Source organism: Girardinichthys multiradiatus, chromosome 8 (assembly GCF_021462225.1).
Source record: "Girardinichthys multiradiatus isolate DD_20200921_A chromosome 8, DD_fGirMul_XY1, whole genome shotgun sequence".
In the NCBI taxonomy this organism is placed as follows: domain Eukaryota; kingdom Metazoa; phylum Chordata; class Actinopteri; order Cyprinodontiformes; family Goodeidae; genus Girardinichthys; species Girardinichthys multiradiatus.
The window spans coordinates 6,536,762-6,563,671 of record NC_061801.1 but is presented as its reverse complement, the minus strand read 5'-3'; the positions used below and the strand labels follow the sequence as shown (position 1 = coordinate 6,563,671).

At 39.4% G+C, this 26,910-nt stretch overlaps 1 protein-coding gene across 1 annotated transcript in view; it reads left to right on the top strand.

The window, feature by feature from the left end:
• The window catches only part of slc4a5b (solute carrier family 4 member 5b), an 84,966-nt gene extending 68,615 nt beyond the window's left edge, over positions 1-16,351 (top strand). Inside the window, exons 26-27 of the mRNA XM_047372925.1 lie at positions 7,774-7,826; positions 15,736-16,351. Coding sequence (XP_047228881.1) covers positions 7,774-7,826; positions 15,736-16,021 — 339 coding nt within the window. The 3' untranslated portion in view covers positions 16,022-16,351. The remainder of the gene's footprint in view (positions 1-7,773; positions 7,827-15,735) is intronic.
• Positions 16,352-26,910: the final 10,559 nt, after the last annotated feature.

The following is a 26,910-nucleotide window of genomic DNA, read 5'->3' as shown; positions in this document are numbered from 1 at the left end:
TGGCCTTTTAAAAAAAAGCCTACTGAAACTTTCAAAATAAAAGCCTCAACCACCCATACTTACGATGGATTTTGAGAGCTGAAAAGAGCATAGAAAATGATTTGGAAATAGCAAACAGGTTCTATTTAACTAATGGAACTAACCCAGACCTGAAGGGACAACAATGCTGGACTTTCAAAATAAGACAAAACAGGCTGTACAAAATAAAAGCCTTTGCATTTTAAACAATAGATCATTTCAGGACTGGGCTTCACACTAATGTTGGAGCTCACCCAGTGTTGCCCATTTAAAATAAGGCTTACTGAAAATTTCAAAATAAAAGCCTCAGTCTTCCAGAGTTACTAGTAATTTTTTAATGTGATTATTGCATAAATAATGATTTTTAAATAACGGCCAGAGAAACTTTGTGGTCCCAGAAGCACGCACCAAGAGGCAGGCCCCGTCTAAATTTCTTCCAAAATTTTCTAGTTTAATATTTAATATTAATATTTTATCAAATAATATTTCGGTCTGTTAAGGATTGTCCTGTGAATACCGACCCAGTAAGGCGATGGTATTAGGACAAAACAGAAAGGTGTGAGACGAGCTCTGACATTATTGAACAGCATAAACTCTGCACATATATGAAATGAATTCACACAATTTCTTAAAATACAAGAATTTATTAACAAAAATAAGTCAACTCAAAGTCAAACATATTTCAATCAACAAACTCTTTACTATGCGAAAACAATCCAACTAAACTACCAAGCAGAATTAAAGAATAACGAAGGCTAATAGGCTATGTACAATATAAACAAGTTGATTAAAGATGATTGGAGATTATGACCAAAAGAGTGATGAAACATTACCATGCAATGTTTATGTCCAAGGATTATCTTGAAGAATCTGGAAATGAAGTTAAGTTAGTCTTGGAACCAACTTAGGCAATAATCAGCATACCTTTAGACAACCATTCACAATTGCAAGATCAGATAAAATATTATTTTAATCAAATGTTTTAAAGAATGATCTGCTGAATAAAACCAACCTTCTGGATAACTGATTCTCAACGGGGTCTCATTAGCTGCCTTTATTTATTAAAATAATATTTAAAGAAATATTATTAAGGGAATATTTTGGAAAAGAGCCTAATCTGTTTGGAGAAATGGGGCTTAATGGTGTTTACTTCGTTATCAGATTTAGTAAAATAATGTTTAGGGACTATTATTTACTAGCTTGAAAACTAACAACCTTTCTGTTAAATATTCCATAGCAGACAAGCACCTGTTCTTAGCTTGTTAGCATTGAAAGCTAACAAAGGAAGCTGATAGCTTAGCACAAGAATCAAACACACGCCTTTAAAATACCATCAATAAAAGTGTTAAAATGCATCTTCTTTGTTTAAAATCACCCTTTAAATAAAGTTTGTCTTAACTTTAAAAACACACAAACAAAACCAAACTTCATAAAATTAAAAACGTTTAGATCATTTCAATCCAAATCTTTCTCTATTACTCTGCCCAAACACCAAACCTCGTATGAACGTGTTGAGGAGTTGTCCGGGCGACGACGAAGTTTGAAGAAACGTACAGAGTCAAAAAACGGTTAACTTCCAGCTAACCTCCGGAGCAGTGGCTGGAAGATGGCTTGTTCTGTCCGCTGACCACACAGCACATTACCACGGGATGTGGGTCCTGTTGCCGTCCTCTCAGACTCGGCTTGTAGAGACAGCATCTCTGCAGGGGATTCTCTGGAGCACAGTTTGCTTCTGCGGGCCTCAGAGACAAAGTAAAGCAATGCTTATACTTTAATTTCCACTCTTTATGAATGAAATCACCGGGTACACAAACAATGATTCACTCGTACTTAACTTTGCATATGATCGCGTGATCTTATGACACCCTTGGATCCAGTTTGAAGAGTTTATGTCTGTTTGCTAGCAAAGAGATATTAGCGCGCTGTCTAACCGGCCAGCCTCGCACAGAGTCCGGATGGTAGAGAAAGACTTGTGGGGGAAGTGGGGGGTTTATGTGGACAGTGGCAACATCGAAAGTTCGCTGTTACCCCCAATTCCTAAGTTGTGCCGGAAGTAGGTTAATGCAATTTATTTTGAAAGTTCCAGAAAAGTCCGTACCGCATTTCCTGTTGTAACTCACAACAATAACTCTTACAATAAGTACTCCCATCTGAGCTGTGGATCTCTGCAGCTTTCAAGATGACCATGGGCCTCTTGGTTGCTTCTCTGATTAATGTTCTCTTTGCCCACCTTTTGGTATAGGAGGATGGCCATACTCTTTTCATGTTTAGAGGCTGGATTGAACAGAGCTATGTGAGATGTTGAAAGATAGGGATATTGTTTTATAACCTAACCTTGATTTAAACTTCTCCACAACCTTTTTCTCTGATCTGTCTGCTGTGTTCTTTGGTCTTCATGATGCTCTTTGTTTATTAATGTTCTCTAACAAACCTCTGAGACCTTCAGTGAACAATTGGATTTATATTTTGATTAAATTACACACTGGTGGACTCTTTTTTTCTAGTTAGATGTATTCTGAAGGCGATTAGTTGGATAGGATTTACTTTAGCAGTATCAGAGTATACAAATACACAACACAATTTTCATTTCTTTGGTAAAACATTTTAAAGATCATACTTTATATAACATAAAATCTCAATAAAATACATTGAGGTTTGTGGTTGTATTGTCACAAAATATGAAGAAGTTAAAGGGATATGAACACATGTTCAAGGTATTGTATTTGCCAGAGACAAGTTAAAAATATATGGCCATCTGTTAACATTGTGATCAAAAAGACACTAGCTCTATGAAGAGCTATTGGTTAAAGAAAAAAATCTTTAAAAACAGAGTTTTGAGGGCTTTATTTTTTTTTAAAACTCTACCAAAAAATGTAGACACATACAGGTCCTTCTCAAAAAATTAGCATATTGTGATAAAGTTCATTATTTTCCATAATGTCATGATGAAAATTTAACATTCATATATTTTAGATTCATTGCACACTAACTGAAATATTTCAGGTCTTTTATTGTCTTAATACGGATGATTTTGGCATACAGCTCATGAAAACCCAAAATTCCTATCTCACAAAATTAGCATATCATTAAAAGGGTCTCTAAACGAGCTATGAACCTAATCATCTGAATCAACGAGTTAACTCTAAACACCTGCAAAAGATTCCTGAGGCCTTTAAAACTCCCAGCCTGGTTCATCACTCAAATCCCCAATCATGGGTAAGACTGCCGACCTGACTGCTGTCCAGAAGGCCACTATTGACACCCTCAAGCAAGAGGGTAAGACACAGAAAGAAATTTCTGAACGAATAGGCTGTTCCCAGAGTGCTGTATCAAGGCACCTCAGTGGGAAGTCTGTGGGGAGGAAAAAGTGTGGTAGAAAACGCTGCACAACGAGAAGAGGTGACCGGACCCTGAGGAAGATTGTGGAGAAGGGCCGATTCCAGACCTTGGGGGACCTGCGGAAGCAGTGGACTGAGTCTGGAGTAGAAACATCCAGAGGCACCGTGCACAGGCGTGTGCAGGAAATGGGCTACAGGTGCCGCATTCCCCAGACCCGGGCTACAGAGAAGCAGCACTGGACTGTTGCCCAGTGGTCCAAAGTACTTTTTTCGGATGAAAGCAAATTCTGCATGTCATTCGGAAATCAAGGTGCCAGAGTCTGGAGGAAGACTGGGGAGAAGGAAATGCCAAAATGCCAGAAGTCCAGTGTCAAGTACCCACAGTTAGTGATGGTCTGGGGTGCTGTGTCAGCTGCTGGTGTTGGTCCACTGTGTTTTATCAAGGGCAGGGTCAATGCAGCTAGCTATCAGGAGATTTTGGAGCATCTCATGCTTCCATCTGCTGAAAAGCTTTATGGAGATGAAGATTTCATTTTTCAGCACGACCTGGTACCTGCTCACAGTGCCAAAACCACTGGTAAATGGTTTACTGACCATGGTATCACTGTGCTCAATTGGCCTGCCAACTCTCCTGACCTGTACCCCATAGAGAATCTGTGGGATATTGTGAAGAGAACGTTGAAAGACTCAAGACCCAACACTCTGGATGAGCTAAAGGCCGCTATCGAAGCATCCTGGGCCTCCATAAGACCTCAGCAGTGCCACAGGCTGATTGCCTCCATGCCACGCCGCATTGAAGCAGTCATTTCTGCCAAAGGATTCCCGACCAAGTATTGAGTGCATAACTGTACATGATTATTTGAAGGTTGACGTTTTTTGTATTAAAAACACTTTTCTTTTATTGGTCGGATGAAATATGCTAATTTTGTGAGATAGGAATTTTGGGTTTTCATGAGCTGTATGCCAAAATCATCCGTATTAAGACAATAAAAGACCTGAAATATTTCAGTTAGTGTGCAATGAATCTAAAATATATGAATGTTAAATTTTCATCATTACATTATAGAAAATAATGAACTTTATCACAATATGCTAATTTTTTGAGAAGGACCTGTAGATGCCACTGGTTGCACTAGAAAAAGGTAATTCAGATGTCATTACCTTATGTGATTTCAGGGTGGTCCTTAACTGGCTGTTGTTATTTGTCGTTGTGCCTTCAGCTATATGTTTCTGTGGGTTAGCTCCTATTTGGTCATCATAATATCACAGATAAGCCAAACAAAAATGCCAGTGTACATCTATAGTACTGTTGACATAGCAATGTTTTATTGCTCATTTACAAGAAAGTACATTCCTCTTAATTTTCAAGGTATTCTGTATTTTGCATGTGTCTTGGGAGTTTTTAGACAATACTTAAATTTTTACAACCCATTTCATTTCGGTTTCATGTATGATAAATAACAGCATAGTACAATATGTGGTGTGTGGATTTGTACTCTTAAAGGGGACATATCATGCTTTTAAATCCTTACTTTTCACACTTAAATCATTCACTTGTGGTCTATATAAAGTGAAACTGCAATGCTTTGGTCTGAATTCCTTGTTATTGTAGCTCCACATGCTCCTCTTCCACTCCTGTTCTGAGGTGCGTCTGAGAGCAACTTGTTTTGGTGCCGTCTCTTTAAATGCTCTTAAGGCACTTCACACCCCGCCCCCTCCAGGTCAAAGAGCGCTCCACTTTAACCTGTTTGGTCGTTTTTGTAGTTTGATAACAATTATCTAGCGCTGCAGAAACAGGACAAAAATGGCAAAAACAATGCAAAACTGTTTTGTATAATAATAATAATAATATTGAAAACATGCAGTTCGGTTCTATACTCAAGGAGCTAAAAGCAGCTCACAGCACTAACGTAAGCGGAAGGCCCGATGCTACTGCTATCAGAACAATGGCCAGGACACCATGTAAATACACATTCAATTCATGTCTAAAATAAAGTTTGTCATCCTTTTAGTGTTATTTACCGCTTTGCTGTGTCCGTCGTTTCCATAGACAAAAGGAACTGATCCCTTAATCGGATAAAGTCTTTCAGCAAATCCTTCTTGATCCTGGCGGAGGTTGCTGAAGGCACTAGTCCTTGAAGTAGGGGAATTACCCCATTGATGTGGGTAGATTTCCATGAAATATGAAATTAAACCAGGCACTTCGAAAAGGTTCTGATGGGGGGACGGTGTAATGACTTGTGTGGGTGAATACACCCAACAAACAAACCGAACGTATCCTCTTGCAGCATTCAGGCATACTTGAGCTTGGACTACAAAATCGCAGCGAGAAATAAACATGGCAGATATGTGAAATTGGTCAGCTGGAAGTCCATGACCTTATTTAGCTGTTCCACAGCAAATACTGTGATGTAACAGTTGGAAAAACATAATGGAGGATAGAGAAAACTCAACGGACTTATGACCCAAATAGAATATAAAGATATCTGTGCAGCACCTAGAGAGACTATATTTAACTTTTCTGCACTCTTGCAGACTTAAGGCTAAAAAAGTTAATTTTGTATGATATGACCCCTTTAAAATTTGATTCAAATAATATTAGAAGCTGGTAAAAATCTAATTATTTAAACATGAAAGCATTAGTACTGATGGAGTGTTTACTTTCTTTTTACTATACAGCTTTGTCCTGTTTAGGTACAAATGTTTTTATATCCATGCACAAATGAGTATAGGGCCCAGGTTGAAAAACTGTACAATGCTCCTTGAAGACTTAAGTTTTTCCTGCATGCCAACTGCTTCCTGTTTCCCTCAGTCCCATAGTCCGTCTCCAGCCAAGATTCACATGGAGGCTATAGGGCCTCAAATAGAGTCAGACCTCACCCTGGTTAACCCATGCATTAAAAACCAAATCTCTGAGTGAGTAAACCAAACATTTCCTCTTCCTTACTTTGTATCTGTTACCTGTGTCAGTATCTGTTAAAATGTATGTATTTGCTGTTACCTGTGTCAGTATCTGTTAAAATGTATGTATTTGCTGTTACCTGTGTCAGTATCTGTTAAAATGTATGTATTTGTATATTTGATGCTGTTTGTTAATGGAACAGGTCTTGATGTCTTGATGAAAGACCCATTTCAAGGGGATTTCCTCTTCAGCATAAGGCAACATGACCTATTTAAGTATTTTAATATATGCAAACTGATCCATGATCCCTTGTATGTAATAAATAAGCCCAGCACCGTAGTAAGATAAACATCTCCATATTATGATGCTTGAACCAATATGCTTCACTGTCTTACTGGGTAGTATACTGGGGCTTCATTTCAGTGTTTGGGGTTGTCTGACAAACTGTCTGCAGATCTTGGACCCAAAAAGAATTATCTTACTTTCATCAGTACACAAAATGTTTCTCCATTTCTCTTTAGGCCAGTTCATGTGTTCTTAGGCAAATTGTATCCTTTTGAGCATGTGCCTTTTTTTAACATTAGGACTTTGCGGACGCTTCTTTTCGATAGATTAGCTTTACACTGGCGTCTTCTAATTGTCACAGTACTCAGACCTTCTTTGATCACCCTGGAGCTGGTCATTGACTGAGTCTGCCATTGTGGTTATGCTTCGAGCCATTCGAAGAGTAGTCTTTCGTTTTCTTTCACGTCTCTCTGGTTTTGCTTTACCTTTTGAAGCACTGGAGATCACTTCAGACCTACAGTCAATCATGTTCTGCACATCTTTATATGTTTTCCATCTCTCCAATCACCATCTTAATGAAAGTACGCTATTCTGAACAATGCCTGGAACAACCAATTTTTGCCAGGTTTTCAGAGGGAAATGCATGTACAACATGTGCAGTTGTCATCCTTAAATAAGGGCCACCTGATTGACTCATGTTTATTCACAGTAATTGAACTTCACATTGCTATTATTTTGAACATGCCCCTTTCAATCAGTTATTCAATTACACAGACTCAGACACGTGCATGTAATTAATGTTGGTTCTGTTGGTTTTCTATGACTCTACTACACCTACCAGTAAATGATTTGCCATGTGGTGATATGATTTCTACCAAAAACAGTGACTGATTAGGTTAGTCTTGTTGGACTGCTGTTTTTTTAACACAACTGTACTCAACCTTGTATAGTAACTGACCTTATTGATAAAACATAGCTGAGACTAGATTTGCTGTGTTTTAGCGACATTGAGATTCTTATTTACTGCTTTCATATTTTTGATTAAAAATAAGAAATCATTGCCAAGCCAGTTAATCTATTATACTGGAAATTGGTTTTATTGGTACTATTCATCTAACTTTGTCTTCATGTGTTTGTGTTTGTTCTTTTGTACATGCTTGTGTATGCTTGCTTCGTGTCGTTTTGTGCACCTTCTCTCTGCTCGTGTTACGTATATGTGTTTCCTTACAGGAGATGAACCCTTACTCAACAGTCACGTCTGATCAAAATGAACTAGACCACAGGTACTGTGTGCTGAAACTGCACGTCCCTTGCAGAGATCTGATATATTCCTCTGGCAGGCTGGGACAACACTTCCAAACCACCACACATATAGCTGCAACTTAGAGGCATGAACAGCTGCTGAATCACTACTATCATATGAACATATATGGATGTCGAATGATGATTTTAGAATCAAGCAGTGCAGGACATACAACTGCTGTTTAATTACTAAATTACTAAATATGTTTTCTAGATCAGAAGATTTTACCCTTTCCACAATATGGACCCTAAGATTCTTTTTTATCCATCCTACTCTACTCCGTCAGGCGGGTTCCGGAGCAGTTCTTTCAACAAACATGTTTCCGTTCTAAATTTGTGATGAGATTTAGATTAGTAATCTGATGCAAAATATCTTCTATATACTGTGTAGACATTCAAATGTACAAACAGGTTGTGGAAAAGGGGGTTTTCAAAGTTCTTTAACAACACTCCCTAAAGAAGCCCTAGCATCCCTGATTTATTTCACAAAGAGCTATGACATTTGCTGCACTTATTAAACTGAACAACATGCAGAAACAAAAGTCTCTTGGAGGAAAAACTTGAACACAAGTTCAAGTGTGTTGTGCACCTCCGGTGGCAGGTGTCATTCACAGTCAATCTCAGCCTTACTGGTTCATAAATCCTTTGTTCCCATTTCTTAATGTCTAACTAACAGTAACATTGGCACCCTACCCCTAGCCTTAAACACATTGATAGGTAATTAAATCTTATATTGCTTAGTACCCCTGTCCACAGTCGTGAACTGGAAGTGAGCTTGGACAGGTCTTCCTTTGTGCCTCCACCAACTAAAAATGCATGGACTTCAATGGGTTTTGAACTGTTGGCCCATACAGTGGTGCTGAGAATTGGCAGCTACAGTCATTGGTGGAAATTAGAACACCAACTAAATATCTAGATAATTATTAAGAACCATTTAGATATCAATGTCTAATTATTAGAATTATAGCTAAATAGAAAAAAATAATCTTGTTTTACACATCAGACAAAATATCAACATAACTACATTTTCTAGTTGAGAAAAACGGTAGACCAACTTACCTTTAAGTAGCTAGTGTTATCCTCTTTAGCTGAAATAACTTCAGTGAGATGTTTCTTGTAAAATCAATTATCTTTGTCATCAGTCTAAGGAAAGCTTGCCCTACTACTCACTTTCAGTTGGGGGTATTCTGAGGATTGTTTTTGCATGGACAGCCCATTTGTAGTCATTCCATAGCATCTCAAAGAGATCAGTCTTGGCTTTGACATCTATTTATCTTAGCCCATCCTTGGTGGCTTTATTGGTATGTTTTGGGTTGTCTTGTTGCAGGGTACAGGTCTGTTTTCAAGCTTTTTCAAGCAAGTATAAGTCATTGTGGACTCTATGATATTGAGTTGCCCAGGTCTTGTTGCAGCTAGCATCTCCAAAGTAATACACTTCCACCTCCATGCTTCAGTAGGGTTCTTTTTTTGAATTGCTATATTTGGTTACACTGACCCTATGTTCAAAGAACATTATATTCTAGAAGTCCTGGTCTCTGTGTTCCATGTGGCAAACTTCAGTCCATTTTCTTGTGCACTTGATTTGTTGTATACACGTCCCCCTCCCCTTGTGGGGTGGTGGTGGGTGTAAGTGGATCAGTTGACCCAAGGTGGAGAAGGGTCCAAGGGGACCTACTAGTGAAGATTTATGTTGATTGAATTAAAGTGGAACAAACCCGAAATAAAATTTCTTTTTGCAGATAAACTGTATAAATTCGGCCTTAAGCGGGCTATCTTTGTTAATGTGCAAATTTTTACATTTTCATGCAAACATGTTTATTTCTGCAATATTTGTCCTAAAACCATCTTAGTGATGCCCTCTTTGGTTTGAACGTGGCTACTGCAGTTGAATTTTCCTATTCAATTCAATTCAGTTCAGTCAGTCAGAGTCACAGGGGAGCTGGTGCCTATCTCCAGCAGTCTATGGGCGAGAGGCGGGGTACACCCTGGACAGTTCGCCAGTCCATCGCAGGGCAACACAGACACACTCATACACCAAAAGGCAATTCAGAGTTACCAATTAACCTAACAGGCATGTCTTTGGACTGTGGGAGGAAGCCGGAGTACCCGGTGAGAACCCACGTATGCATGGGGAGAACATGCAAACTCCATGCAGAAAGACCCCATTCAGGGAATTGAACCCAGGACCTTCTTGCTGCAAGGCAACAGTGCTACCAACTGTGCCACTGTGCAACCCTCAATTTAATGCAATTCAATTCAGAAATGCTTTATTCATCCCAAAGGGAAATTAATTGTTGTAGCTCATATTATGCAGGTTTCTTCAAAGAGCCGTTGTAGATGCTGATTGCTGTGGACAGGAAGGATCTCCTGTAGTGGTCTGTCTTACAGCAGATCTGAAGAAGCCTCTGACTGAAGACACCCTGTTGTTGTACAACAGTCTCATGAAGTGGATGCTCAGGGTTCTCTACAGGTCCTTCTCAAAATATTAGCATATTGTGATAAAGTTCATTATTTTCCATAATGTCATGATGAAAATGTAACATTCATATATTTTAGATTCATTGCACACTAACTGAAATATTTCAGGTCTTTTATTGTCTTAATATGGATGATTTTGGCATACAGCTCATGAAAACCCAAAATTCCTATCTCACAAAATTAGCATATTTCATCCGACCAATAAAAGAAATGTTTTTTTTAATACAAAAAACGTCAACCTTCAAATAATCATGTACAGTTATGCACTCAATACTTGGTCGGGAATCCTTTTGCAGAAATGACTGCTTCAATGCGGCGTGGCATGGAGGCAATCAGCCTGTGGCACTGCTGAGGTCTTATGGAGGCCCAGGATGCTTCGATAGCGGCCTTTAGCTCATCCAGAGTGTTGGGTCTTGAGTCTCTCAACGTTCTCTTCACAATATCCCACAGATTCTCTATGGGGTTCAGGTCAGGAGAGTTGGCAGGCCAATTGAGCACAGTGATACCATGGTCAGTAAACCATTTACCAGTGGTTTTGGCACTGTGAGCAGGTGCCAGGTCGTGCTGAAAAATGAAATCTTCATCTCCATAAAGCTTTTCAGCAGATGGAAGCATGAAGTGCTCCAAAATCTCCTGATAGCTAGCTGCATTGACCCTGCCCTTGATAAAACACAGTGGACCAACACCAGCAGCTGACACGGCACCCCAGACCATCACTGACTGTGGGTACTTGACACTGGACTTCTGGCATTTTGGCATTTCCTTCTCCCCAGTCTTCCTCCAGACTCTGGCACCTTGATTTCCGAATGACATGCAGAATTTGCTTTCATCCAAAAAAAGTACTTTGGACCACTGAGCAACAGTCCAGTGCTGCTTCTCTGTAGCCCAGGTCTGGGGAATGCGGCACCTGTAGCCCATTTCCTGCACACGCCTGTGCACGGTGGCTCTGGATGTTTCTACTACAGACTCAGTCCACTGCTTCCGCAGGTCCCCCAAGGTCTGGAATCGGCCCTTCTCCACAATCTTCCTCAGGGTCCGGTCACCTCTTCTCGTTGTGCAGCATTTTCTGCCACACTTTTTCCTTCCCACAGACTTCCCACTGAGGTGCCTTGATACAGCACTCTGGGAACAGCCTCTTCATTCAGAAATTTATTTCTGTGTCTTACCTTCTTGCTTGAGGGTGTCAATAGTGGCCTTCTGGACAGCAGTCAGGTCGGCAGTCTTACCCATGATTGGGGTTTTGAGTGATGAACCAGGCTGGGAGTTTTAAAGGCCTCAGGAATCTTTTGCAGATGTTTAGAGTTAACTCGTTGATTCAGATGATTAGGTTCATAGCTCGTTTAGAGACCTTTTTAATGATATGCTAATTTTGTGAGATAGGAATTTTGGGTTTTCATGAGCTGTATGCCAAAATCATCCGTATTAAGACAATAAAAGACCTGAAATATTTCAGTTAGTGTGCAATGAATCTAAAATATATGAATGTTAAATTTTCATCATGACATTATGGAAAATAATGAACTTTATCACAATATGCTAATATTTTGAGAAGGACCTGTATAATCTTCTTCATTTTATGAAGAATCGTTCTTTAGTTTTTCTGCAGGTGACAGGAGTCTGTCTTGTCTTGAGTCTCATTCCAAAGTGAATCCAGTGCTTCAAAAGTTGTGCAATCACCAATTCTTATCTATATTAACATTGAATGCCATCCTACACAGCATGATTAAACAGACCCCATTAATAACAGCAGCCTTGCTCATGGTGTTGCAGTGCTGGTAACACCCATTGCCAAATAGTTAATGTGATAATTGCTGCCCCTTCACCCCTCTGCCACACATATGACCCACTTATTGACCAATCACATGTGGTTTGAAGAAAAAATAGTGTGTGAGAGAGAGCAGAGCAGGAAAAAACCAGCTCCCAATAAGGAGCCGTCTCCTGTCCTTCACTTCAAAGAGCCGTCTCTAAAAGCTGTCTCGTTCGCAACCAAGACATCACTAGGGCCTACAGCTGGACCTCTCATCTCCATGGACTCCCCTCTGCTCTAACAAACTGGGCAGTTTCTGTCAAAGACGTGTGGTGTGTCTTTGCTTGTGGAAGTTATAATTACAACAGTACTGATAGGTCACATGTAAAGGCTGGTAAACTTTAATGGCTGTGCCGTTTCGTAACTTGCCCTTACTACTTCCTCACCGTTGTACCTGAACACCGGATCTGTGGGTGGAGGGGATCAGCTCTGAATAAAATAAAGATACCGTTTAAACTGCTAAAGAAAGGCTCTAACTGGAGCTCAAATCTAAACATGTCATTCGAGCAGAAGCCTGACATGCAAACTATATATGGAAAGCCACAAGTGCCACAATTCAACAATTTAAAAAGTCCCAAAATGTATATTTATGCATGTGAAAAGTAGTTAATCTATCTTTATCTCAAATACATTTAAACAAATGTTTTTTTTAATTTAAATCTTACTTCATGTATATTTTGCCTCATGGTCATGTGTTGCAGCATCATGAATTTATTTCATCTCTCCACCTGACTGGAGACTTACTCACTCAGCTACACAGTTTAAAATATTTTATGATGTGCTTTAAGCACAGAAGGCACTTTTTTTTTTAAAGATGACATTTTAATGTATATTTTTACTGTGTTTGATTCAAATTCTGATCAGATTCCTCAATTTAATAATTTCATTTAGTAATAAATTAAGCCCTTTGAAATATATTGTAAATAATATTGATATAATATGATATGTATCTTTTAAATTGTATTTAAAGTATCAGATAGCAATTACTTGGTAATTTTATGATTTATGAAATATAATTTTGAACCTGTTCTAAGGAAGCATGGAGCTGATAGTAGGGAGAAGAAGGGATGAGAAAAGGGAGATGATTAATTATGTCTTTAGGTGGTAGATATTTATTAATTTTCCACTAGTTACAGAATGCCCTGGGTGGGGGTCCATTTAAGATTATCTTGTCCCAGCAAGGCTGAGTGTCTGTGTGTGATATTTTGGTATTTTAAGTGAGAATAAAAGCAGGGGTGGTTAAAAGTTTATTAGGACCCCACTTTGACTAGTGGTTACCTTACTGCTAGGACTAACTTCCTTATCTTCAAACAAGTGGAGAGTGATATAGGAGTTGGACTTCTAACAGTTCATATTGTCTTCATAGACTACCACTTAAATAAATCCCAACATTCAGTGTGGGAAGGCCTCAAAATAACATATCTTACCCTAAAGCAGAGAGTTTTTATTTTATACATGACTTTTATTTTAACAACATCCCTGATTAAGGTTCCTTATATAATAAACACGTGGTACAGTATTTCAGTCTAATTTTTATCCACAATAAAGTTCACTTATGAAGTAGTTTTTTAATACATTTGCACACATGGTGTGTGTCCATTCTTGCTAAATAAGAAGAAACCAATAAACAAAATGGTGCAGCAGCGGGAATAATTATCAGAAGAGCTCAAAGTCATCAGAATTACTGACAGAACAAGGTGGATTTCAACAACGTTGGACATAAAGCTCAGAAAGGCACAACAAGGTCTCTGGAAGCTAAAGGAATATTTAAAAATTTTTAATACGTTTAAAATTTTTACTTTTAGCCAGTAGCTATTAAACAATACAGCATGACTCACTCACACTCTATCATATGATCAGGATTATTTTATTACCACTGACTAGTGGATTGCGATAATAGTTATGTTAAATGTAGAATTCAATAACAATTAGGCATCATAAAATCCAATAAGAAACAATGTTAAAGATAGATGATATTGTGGTGGGCTTTGGGCTTAGATATAAGAGGGCCCATAATCTAATTCTGCCTTGTGTGTAAAACAACCATGGGCTGGTGCTGGGATGCCACCATGGTATCAATCAGCGTATCCAAACTTCAGTACACCAGTTGCAGTTTATAAAACATTTAGGAATGACAGAGGAGTAAAGCAGCAGTAGACACTGAGAGGGAGTAAATCGAGTGTCTATTGATAGTATGACTAACTTAGCTCATGGTGTTACATGAGTTTCATGGGACTCACAATTTAAAAAACCTCTGCTCTAGATCTAAAGCCACTTCCCCTAAATGATTCATTGTAGGCCCGGGCATCTATAAATATTGAAATTTACTTCAAACAAGTACATTCAGCATTTACATTGACATGTGAACTTACTCTTGGCTGAAACCTTATCTATTAGTTTGCATATTAATAGTTTTTGCAGCACTATGTAAAACAGATTCAGCTCTGCTTGATGGTTATTTAATAGTAGTCTTTATGAAGTGTACTGATTCACCATGCAACAATTATCTGATAAAAATAACATTATCATCAACTTTGGTATTTACAATAATACAGCTAAGAAACAAGAGAAAACACTGAAATAAAGTGCAAGTTGTGTTTCATGATACTAATTGATAACTGCACCCTAATTTAAACGTCTCCATAGCTTTCTCCCTGACCTGTCTGCTGTGTTCCTTGGGCTTTAATGATGCTGTTTGTTCTCTGACAAACTTCTGAGGAAGAGCTGCATTTATGCTGAGATTAAATTACACAAAGGTGGACTTCATCTACTGAGTTAACTTTTGAGTATTGTTTTGTTTCTGCATAAAGGGTACATAAGTCACACACATTTGTTTTGATTTTTCTTAGTAAACATTTTGTAAAAAGCAGAGCTTTTTCCTTCCACTTTACAATTATGAACTACTTTGTTTTAGTCTAGCACATAAAATCCCACAAATACATTACACTACATTGAAGTTTGCGATTGTAACAGGGTGAAATGTGAAAATTGTAAAGAGGTGTAGTAAATCTTTATGCAAAGTGCTGTGTGTCCAGTGCTATCGGTCTTTTCTGTATCACACAATAGTCCTGCATCAAATCCCTCATTGGAGATCAGTGTTTTTTTGTTTTATATTTACATTTGGTCACTTTAAGTTTAAAAATATTGCATGATTTTAACAGCTGACAAGATGTTGTGATTTCAATTTGTAACACCGTGTTCAGTTATGTCAAATATGAAGGGTGAGGACCAAGACTGTATCTATCTACACAGGCATGTTTAAGGCAACAATTAACCCTGTCACATTCTCGTTTGTTTCCAGACAATGGTTTACTTTTACTTCTTGTAAATACTAGTTTAGATATTTTAATCAGGTTATTGTGCTTTGAGGACAAAATAAGATTTTAAACCAACAGTTTCAACATTTAGTGGTTGTATTGCCTCCTTAGTTTCCCACATGTCCATAAATAAATAGGTTTTTATCCCATTAAAACTTTTATGTAAAGAAAATGAAACTAATTTTCCTAAAAAGAGGATTTGAATGGAACTGCAGGATTGTTGAACTGCTTTGAGCAAGAAAAGTAAATAACAGAGAGTAAAAATGTTCCCCCACAACTCTTCCCCAGTATCACTCTGCACCTAAAGATCTCCTGCCCCCCCTCACCCACCCACTCCCAGACGAGCCTCACTTCCGGGGACAATCCGCCGCAGCGGCCACCGCACCAGCCCATGCCCCAGGTCAGCATCCGGGTGGATTCAGACCACGACTGCGACGAGTCTGGCTTCTTCTCCAAACAGCAGCAGTGCAGTCTGTACAGTGCTCCCAACCTCCCACCGCCTGTAACACCCAGGGGCTGTTACAGAAAACAGCACGCTCACTTCAAAGACTCCTGCGCAGAAACCATTCTGTAATCAAACCTGCAGTCATATAATTGCCCCAAAATACATGAGCTGAATGCACCTTGTAATCTTTCTATGTGTGTAAATTTAAGGTCACTTTATAAAATGTTCAGCCAAACACATAAACATTACATTTTCAACTCATTTCTGTCCAAATAAATGCTTTGAATCCTATTGTTCCTAAGGTGAACTAAAAACATGAAAATGCATGAACCCTCCCCCAAAGAATGTCAATTGTTATTTCAGTGGTAGACATAAGGTAAGTTTATGAACTTTTTGGGTGTGTACAAAACATGTAAAGCACATCCCAAAAATTGTAATAAAATACTATTGAAATCTGTTTGTTTAATGCAAACTTGATTATTACCCATTGGTTTATTCTACCCTGAGCTAAAGTAAGGGCTGTTTAAATGACTGAATCCCCTGCACTTAAGTTTCAAATTAATGTGATGAATATTTGAAACATGAGTACATTCTTAAATATGCAAACTGCTGAAATTTTAACATTTTAAATAGAGGTCAATTGTCCTGATAAATACAGTGGTAATAGCTAATTGAATGTAACTCCTGAAACACTATATGACCATGCCCTGCATTGAAGGTGTTTTTATCAATGTCTGGTATAGCTCCACAACATCTACCCGGTGGTTTAATCTGTAGATGTTTTCAAACTGATTCATTGGATCTAGATAGGGAAACTCTTGGAACCAAAACTGACACATTACTTTCTTGCGGGCACAATATGATTAAAAGCTATTTGACACAGACACCCACTTGGCTCGATTGAGAACCTTAAGATCTTATGTAATTCATGTACCTATTTTACAACTGTAGCCAAAAATTATTTTCGGAGCCATTTGCTGGACCATCACAAGTTTGCTGAATGAGCTCAGTTACTAAACATTAGATGTTTTTCAAATATCTCCTTTTTCAGTTTTGACCTGATTCCCCTTTTCATGGTGACCTCAAGCATCTACACCTACTTTGATAAACATCCAAAGCCCATTAGTTCTCTACCAAGATCAAAGCTTCCCCAAAGACTAAAACTTTAGACCCATTTTATTAGGCCGAGAAGCTAAGTGCTGTGAAGGCCTATTGTAATTTGAATGTTTCTTATTATTATAATTCATCCCCCAAATGAATTGCCTTTCTGGAGGCTTTAACATATTGAAAATGTCAGCAAAATTTGTACAGGCATCAGTCCTGGTGTAAAATTATCTATTTTAGGGGTTTCCCCAAAGTCGCAATAAAGATGGCTCAACAGTGCCCCCAGTGCAACCATATTTAACAAACAGGAAGTTGGCAATCATGGATTGAAGTTTCGATTTTGACTCCATATTTGCCGCTTGATCTAACAGATTTTGATTGATCGTCTTGAAATTTGGCCAGTTTGCTCAGGAGGAATGGGGGATCTAAAGTTATCAAAATTGTGAGTTTTTGAGTAAGCTAAAGGGGCGGAGCCAGTCCTCATAGTTTGACGACTTGCTAAAAAAAAAATTGTTTTAGCGCCTACAAGGAAGATTGTAGAGACACAAAACCTTCTGGTATTGATAAACATCTGGCCCTGTACAGTATTCAATGATCAAATCCTGACATCATCTAAGCTCTCCCCCCTGAGAACAGGAAGTGTCATGTTTTACTGTGGAGGATCCATATTTGACCCATGTCACCTAATCAACACAATATAGTCCCCAGTGACAGATTATAAGATGGACTAAGTTGGTTTCCAGTACTAAGAGGATTGGCTGGAGGGTGTGGCCGTGGTGGCATGGCAAAGTGAGACGTCATGCATGGCCTTACATTTGCCTCTGATTTCCACATTTTTCATCCGATCGGCACCAAAATCCATAGGATTGATATTAGTCCAGCCCCCTAAAGATATCCAGGCCCTGTCCCAATACCCGCACTACATCCTACGCCCCTCTATGAAGTGTTTACTGTGTACAAGTGCATGTAGGGGTTGAAGTGCGCAGGTTACAAGTGTGCAAAATTGGAGAATTGGGACTGTAGGGGTTACGTCATCAACTTGCACCTCTGCACCGTAACTGCAACATCAAAAAGGGCAGGAACCAGCGCTGTTTTCACAGTCTTGCTGCTAAAACAACTATTTAAAACTGCAACAAGCAATTTGTTTGAGGAGAATAAAGTGCAGGAAGCAAAGGAGGCTTACACACCAGACTCTCGCCGTGCCAGTGTTTGTTTGAAAGGTAACTTCAGTGTTATGGCCTACTGACTGCCCAGACTCACTCTGAACCCAGTGGTATCTTACAATGTTGAACCTGGAAAACCAGTAAAAAAAAACATTTGTTTGTTTAAAGTTTATGCATTTCTTATTATTCTGATTTGATGGCTGGTTACGTTGACGGTTGTGATTGGTTTTTGCTCAGAACGTCATCTGCAGCAGTGAATTGTGGGTAATATACTTCGGCGAAGTCCGCTTAGGTGCGGGCTTCGCCCAAAGGGCAGATTGAGGGCTCAAAGGGGGCGGGGCAAAGGACCACTCTGGAGAATTGGGACACACTACGCACTCGAACCCATCAACGGGAACGCGCAATTCAGGGACACAAGGGTGGAAGTGCGAGTATTGGGACAGGGCCCCAGTTAAATAATTAGTGGGCGTGGCCTAATTGTTCCACAGCGCCTTCTAGAAGCACTAAAACAACCAGCCCCAAGGCATGCTTTGCCCAAGGCTTATGAAATTTGGTACACATATGTAACTTCTCAGGATCTGCAAAAAAGTCTCTTGGACCCATTGTGCAAACCTCACAGGAAGTCGGACATTTGGATCAAAGCTGCCATTTTGTCTTGTTTACACACATCGAAACTTAGCAAACTCCTCCTATAGCTTTTGACAACAAAATCACACAATATACTCTCCAGGCAATGGGGATCAAAAGTTATCAAAAGCTTTTTGCTACATGAAAGCATGTAGGCGTGGCCAAGCCTGAAAATCTGACTTCTCGCCATGAAATGCGAATCTGTTTGTTTGATCCATATGAGGCCCTAAACAATATTCAATGGTCAAAATAAAATAAATAAATAAAAAATTCAATGGTCAAATGCTGATATCATTGAAGCCCCACCCCCTGAGAACAGGAAGTGTCATGTTTTTCTTTGGATGCTCTATATTTGATGTCCCTCACCTAATTAATGTGAAACTGTTGCGAATAACAGATAACATGATGGTTTAAAATAGTTTCCAGTACTGAGAGGTTTGGCTGGAGGGTATGGCTGTGCCAGCGTGGCAGTCTGATGTCATGCCATGGCCTTACGTTTGGCTCTAAATTACACATGCATGGTCCAATTTACTGCTAACTGAATACAGATGATCTTTGTTAACCTCCAAACAGCTCTATTTGAATACATTGGATTTTGGATCAACGGCGCCCCCTGGGACATTTCAAGTGCTCTAACTCCCTCATACATCATTGGATCCACATCAAATGTAGTATACATCATGATGGATCAATGCTGAACATGTTGGCACAGTCAATTCGTGACATCATTTTAGCCTCAGCCACTAATAAACAAGGGAGTGCTGCTTCCATCTGGAAGGTCGGATTTCGTCCAAATTTTGAATACTTCTCGCCAGAGAAGAACTCTACATGACCAAAGATCGTATGAGATGTCGCTCACAATGCCATCTAGTGGCGATGTGTGGAATCGAGCGGCGGCCTCTTTGGTGGCGTCTCCTACGGTCGCTGCACAGGCCAAGCTGTGAGGGCCTACATTTAATTCAGTTTGTTATCTAAAATGAAACCTTAATACTTGGCCGTTGAACCATTTCAATCCATAACTTTAAGAACTCCAACTTGTGCTTCCATGACCCCGGTGAAACAGATCTGCGGGGCAGAGTAGTTCTCTTTTTGGCAACACAACTAACCGGGTTAGCAGTGAGCTCTTTAGAAGTGTAAATTAAAATAGACGGGTGCTTCTGTCTTTAAGTATTTAACCAGTCCTTTAAGTGTGTGAGCAAATTTAAAATAAAACCAGCTTTAAAGAATGGCCAAATCTAAACAGCCCCAAATCTTTTAATGTTCACTATCGTGAAACATTATTACTTAACTTAATTGTTTTCTAAATTAAACAATTAACTCAAATTATGAATACTTTAACTTTATTGATGTGCTAAAAGAAAATTTAATGTGTGATCATGGAGCAAACAAATCTCTTCAAAACTGAATTGGAACACATCTTTGTGAGCAGCTCCCTAGCTTCCTCCTCGAAGACGGAGCACCAGTTGGAGGGTTGACACCTTCTGGATGTTGTAGTCTGACAGGGTACGGCCATCTGCCAGCTGTTTGCCAGCAAAGATCAACCTCTGCTAGTCAGGGGGAATGCCTTCTTTATCCTGGATCTTTGCCTTCACATTCTCAATTGTATTTTATTTTCATGACTATGAATATTGTAGCTTCACACTGAAAGCATCAAAACTATGAATTAACACATGTGGAATTATACTTAACAAAAAAGTGTGAAACAACTGAAAATATGTCTTATATTCTAGGTTCTTCAAAGTAGCCACCTTTTGCTTTGATTACTGCTTCACACTCTCTTGGCATTCTGTTGATGAGCTTCAAGAGGTAGTCTTGAAAATAAAAGAAAACTCTTTGAATGAGAAGGTGTGTCCAAACATTTGGTATGTACTGTATGTCCATGCCACAGAAGTGCAAGTCTCTTTTAATTTATTTTATAATGGCCGCTGTAATTTTAAATAGCCATTTGGTGACAGCACATAACCTATGCGTCTCCTTCAAGGTGAGTATTGCTTCCTGTGCTCGAAGTTGAAGAAGAAGGAGACTGAGGTAGTCTCAGAGGCAAGATGTTGCATGCTGTTGCAATACATTAACACAGTTATATGCAAAGACTTCAAACCCAAGGCCAGCGCCAGTGCATTTGGTGATAGCACACCGTTGGTCCATGTTGGTCAGACAGACCGACTAGGCTGCACAGTTCGACATGCGGAGCTTAACAGACCTGTGACGTCAATAGCTCTGACGTCACCCGGGATTATAAAACCCACAGAAACCAAACTTTCATTGCCATTTCCAGCGTGTCTCACGGGATGATGCAACGGAGGCGTGTATCTGGAGAGACAAAAGTTCACAGGCGAACGTTTCCTCCACACGGCCATTCCCGGGAGAGCTTGAAAGCTGGAAATATGTCTGATACATGAAGGTCAGAAGATTCATATACCGATCGAAGACCCCGCCGACACCCGGCGAAGGTGAAAAACCCACAGAGGTTTTATTATCAAGGAGATGAGTTTTCGTCCTTGTTGATTCTATAGGGTGCCCACCTGCACCCTATAAAAGGCTCCTGGTGAGGCAGCTTTTGGAAGACGCTTTGTGTAGCTGACCCTTGTTGGTTTTGATTTGATTATCTAATTTTTGGAGCTGGATTTGTCCCCCTCTAGTTTGTTTGTTAGCCCAAGTAAGTTTGATTGTTAATTGGTTAAAGCATTTGCTGTTTTGTAATAAACCCTTTTAAACTCCACCCGTTTTCCTTTGTTTTTTCCTCTGGACACATTTTTATATTACCACCCCCTGATCCCCTATTTCTGGGGTCGTAACAATACCCAACAGACCCGTATCATTCCGCTGTTCTACCCAGAGGAACTGCACTCACCGGGCACTTTATTAGGTACACCTTGCTAGTACCGGGTTGGACCCCTTTTGCCTTCAGAACTGCCTTAATCCTTCATGGCATAGATTCAACAAGGTACTGGAAACATTACTCAGAGAGTTTGGTCCATATTGACATGATAGCATCACACAGATGCTGCAGATTTGTCGGCTGCACATCCATGATACGAATCTCCCGTTCCACCACATCCCAAAGGTACTCTATTGGATTGAGATCTGGTGACTGTGGAGGCCATTTGAGGACAATGAAGTCATTGACATGTTCAAGAAACCAGTCTGAGATTATTCGTGCTTTATGACATGGCGCGTTATCCTGCTGGAAGAAACCATCAGAAGATGGGTACACTGTGGTCATAAAGGGATGGACATGGTCAGCAACAATACTCAGGTAGGCTGTAGCGTTGACGCGATGCTCAGTTGGTACTAAGGGTCCCAAAGTGTGAAAAGAAAATATCTCCCACACCATTACACCACCACCACCAGCCTAAACCGTTGATACAAGGTAGGATGAAATCGAGACTCATCAGACCAGGCAACGTTTTTCCAATCTTCTATTGTCCAATTTTGGTGAGCCTGTGTGAATTGTAGCCTCAGTTTCTTGTTCTTAGCTGACAGGAGTGGCACCCAGTGTGGTCTTCTGCTGCTGTAGCCCATCTGCCTCAAGGTTCGATGTGTTGTGCGTTCAGAGATACTCTTCTGCATGCCTTGGTTGTAACGAGTGGTTATTTGAGTTACTGTTGCCGTTCCATCAGCTCGAACCAGTCTGGCCATTCTCCTCTGGGCCCACAGAACTGCCGCTCACTGAATATTTTCTCTTTTTCGGACCATTCTCTGTAAACCCTAGAGATGGTAATGTGTGAAAATCCCAGTAGATCAGCAGTTTCTGAAATACTCAGACCAGCCCGTCTGGCACCAACAACCATGCCACGTTCAAAGTCACTTAAATCACCTCTCTCCCCCATTCTGATGCTTGGTTTGAACTGCAGCAGATCTTCTTGACCATGTCTACATGCCTAAATGTATTGAGTTGCTGCCATGTAATTGGCTAATTAGAAATTGGCATTAACGAGCAGTTGGAGAGGTGTACCTAATAAAATGGAAGGTGAGTATATATGATCATGTCATGTTCAACCACTGAAATAAACAATATACAACCCAAAAATTGTACTCATGTAAGAGAAGCCCTACTTCAACATGTTTTTACTCAAGTAAAAGTGAAAGGTAGCCATCCAAGAAATGACTGAGGAGTAAAAATGTTTTTGGTAAGAAGGCTACTCAAGTACTAACTGATCATAACATCTGATTTAATATTTAAAAAATGATGTAATCAGACAGACCAAAACATAAATTTAAGTAGAAATTCTGGGATTTTAAAGAAAATAAAAAATATATAGAAATAAATAACATGATTACAAAATAAATTCAGGCAGAAGAAACACATTTCAAATCCAATTTCTTCAACATAAAACAAATACTTACAGTAGGTAGTGTATACATGTTAGAACAGGGAAAAGTACATACAGTGACAATATGTTTTACTATATATTCACCTTCAAATGATACAGCAGGCCTGGCAGATAGAAAATAACATTAAAACAATGAAACTTGTGTCCAAAAAGAAGTCTACCTTGAACATAAACTTGAAGTGTGTGTCTGTTTCTGGTACATTTTTGGTTCAAATGTGTTTGTTCTTCTTTCAGTAAAGTTACTGATGATGGGTAAAGTAGCCAGAACAATTTCCTCAAATGAGAGTAGCTATACTTTAAAATAATGTTACTAAAGTAAAACTAAAAAGTATTTTGCACTGAAGTTATACCTACAAGTACATTCTTTTCATAAAGTTACTCAAGTAAATCTGAGTAAGTGTAACTAGTCACTATCTACCTCTGCTTATAACTTATGATAACCTACAACAATTAGCAAAAACAAAAAAGGTAATTTTTGAAAAAGGATGTCTAAAAAAGAGCTCCAAAACAGGACACAGCTGTCAGAATGTATGCTTAATTTCTTTTGATAAATCTCACAGATTTCCTAATGTCAACATTACATCTCAAGCAAGTGGGAGATATGTTAGTTGTTTTTAGGGACGCACCAATATGAAAATGTGGTCCGATATCGATACCTAATATTAATATTGCTGTTATGGCCAATTTGTGTTGTGCACTTATATTTTGCAGCCCTTTTTTCCAATATTGTACTGTATTTCGCTTTATCCATCAACACTGTCCAGCTTCTCTATCCCTGGTGAAGAAAAGCATCCCCACAGCATACTTTTGTCATGATTATGTTTCACCATGTGATTGGTGTTTTCAGGGTAAATTTCCGTGTTAGTTTTCTACCAAAGTCAAGGTTTTGCTTGTAGGACTAGTAATAAAATTTTTGTCTCGTATAAGCTGAGTACATTGTTCCACATGTTTGCTGTGTTCCATACTTGGCTTGGGGAGAAAACTCTAAATTAGTCAACTTTTTTCCTGTATATCTTCCATGAAGGCCATATTTGTGAAGTGGATGACTAACAGCTGTCCTCTGAACACATTCTCCCATCTATGCTATGGATTCCTGCAGCTCTTCTCAGTCCCCTGAAGCCTTTGAATGTTTTACCATTGCAATTGTGTGTTCAGGGTGTTGTGCAGTGTTATTTTTCCCCCACATATAGCATGTCGCATGCTGGCCAGAAGGATAAGTTTTGGTCTCATCAGAACAGACATCCTTCCACACATTGACTGTGTTGCTTACATGGCTTATGGCCACTGCAAACAATACTTTTTATGCAGCTTTCTACTTGCCAGTCACTTCTAAAAATCATTGAGAAATATCCAAGAAAAAGCATGTGACTCTGGCCAAATAGCAAGAATTTAAACATAAAAGCAATATATTTTATTTTCTAATCATAGAAGATTTCTGTCTAACAGCAACATGAGAAAAATAAACTGATCAAAACTGTAATGCAGTTTTTGAATGATCACTTTATTTATGATTTAAGAGACAAAAAGTGATCCAAGAACATGGCACTAACATTTTGCTTTTCTGTGAAAGAAAGTAATCCTGGATCAGCACTTCTTTTTTTTTTTTGCGCGTATTCTCTGTCTTCTCAAACCCCCAGTCGGTTGTGGTAGATGGCCGCTCACACTTAGCCTGGTTCAGCTGGAGTTTGTTTCCTGTTAAAAATTAGTTATCCTGCTGTTAGTGGTCGGGAGGAAGTGGGAACCAAATTAAATTCTATTTAAGGCCCCATAAAACATTGGGCCACCCCTGATACTGATGGATATTGACAACTCTGTCCCTTATATGTTCTCAAATTTCTTTAAATGATGAATTGTTGCTTTTAGCGATCTTTTATGCTTCCTCATGCTGTCAGACAGGTTCTGTTTAAGTTAGATTTTCTGATTATACAGGAGGCATTCTATTACAGTACACACAATTCACTGAGCTTCTGAAAGCGACCCATTTATTCACATAGAACAGAATAGAATTGGCTGCATGGTGGCACAGTTGGTAGCACTGTTGCCTTGCAGCAAGAAGGTCCTGGGTCCAACTCTTGGCTGGGGGTCTATCTGCATGGAGTTTGCATGTTCTCCTCGTGCATGCATGGGTTCTCCGGCTTCCTTCCACAGTCCAAAAACATGACTGTTATGTAAATTGGTTCCTCTAAATTGCCCTTAGGTGTGAATGAGTGTGTGCGTGGTTGTTTGTCCTGTATGTCTCTGTGTTGCCCTGTGATGGATTGGTGACCTGTCCAGGGTCTACCCTGCCTCTCACCCATAGATTGCTGGAGATAAGCACCAGCTCCCCTGTGACACTCTATGAAATAAGCAGTGAAGAAGATGAATGAATGGAATAGAATCCACCTTGTCATTGCAGTGTTGAAACGAACAGTGCAGCAAAATGTGTTTTAACAGCTCCACGAAAACACTCTTGAGCAGAGTTCCGAGTGGCTGTGTCCGAATGCGCTGCCATCTTTAAGATTTGTAGAAACAGTCTTCATGCCTTACTGGCGAGCTACTTCTGTACTGGACGTATGGTTGCCTGGGACTGCTGTGGGCTTCTACCTGCCCTTTGTTGCTCTTAGGTGCTGTTGGTTGCAGGCCTTCTACCCTTCTCACCACACATCTAAATGTACACTTCCAGCTGTCAAACCTACACTCACATGCACCAACTCAACACAAACACTATTTCTACATGTATGCTCACCCCATCCACACACACACGCACAGACACGCAAACAGCCACGCATCAACTCACAATTACTCAAATGGTTGAAGGTCATACAAACGCAGGTTACCATGCAGCCTGCTCTAAGGCTGGATTGAATCCAAAATTAATAAAGTTAATCACACAATTAAGAAACTGTCTTCAGATATCCTTTTTGTAGAGCAAAACTGCCCTGGCACATGTAGGCAACCATCTGCTCCGTATGCTCCAAAAGAAGCAATTTGCATGTCTAGCTGCTGAATTTTGGAAGTGATTGGAGCACCTGAATGTAAAGGTTTTGAAGGGTGAGCAAATACCTTTTTATCAATTTATTTTGCAACTTTTTAAATATTATTGATGGATTCTTATTGCATGTACTTCCTCAGTGCTGTGATTTCCTTGTTGTTTTAACTATCTTTTTTCTGTTGCTGCACTCATGAGAATCTCTGGATAATGGTACCACCAGCTATACAGAGTAGCCACAGGAGGTAATTCTGGTTCTGTGAATATCTTTTGGTTCATTAAACTTGTGTGTGGGTTTCTCAGAGAGCATCTGGTTAAAAGCTTCTCAAGAGATAAATTAAAGTGGCAAGGATATCACTAGTAGAAACCGTTACCATGCAGGAAGCCTTGTACTCCGATTAAAATTCCTGCTGGCAATAGAAAGAGTCATTAGGACATTAAAGGATGTTGGAGGTAGGGAAAAATTGCATGAGAGAATTTGCCTAAAAGCGGTTATATTTTTAACACAACATCCGGGACAGAGAAAAGCCATTTGTCCAACAGAATGGGAGCCAAGGCTTCAGGAAGGGAGGGAACTATCAAAGGAATATTACCTGTTAGTTTAACCCTTACAATCAAGTAATTTTAAAGCCATTTTATTTCATAGAGCTTTTGGGTCTATGGCCAAGATGACTGGTTGCTTTGTTTTCAAATCATGTATGTCTGGATGGTGATTCTGGTTCTAAAAACTGTTCCTCCTAATCAATTCTTGTGGTCCGTGGTTCTTTGTGTACAACCCTGCAATCGGTGGCGGTTTTTGACATGGGCAATATAGCTGCCTGC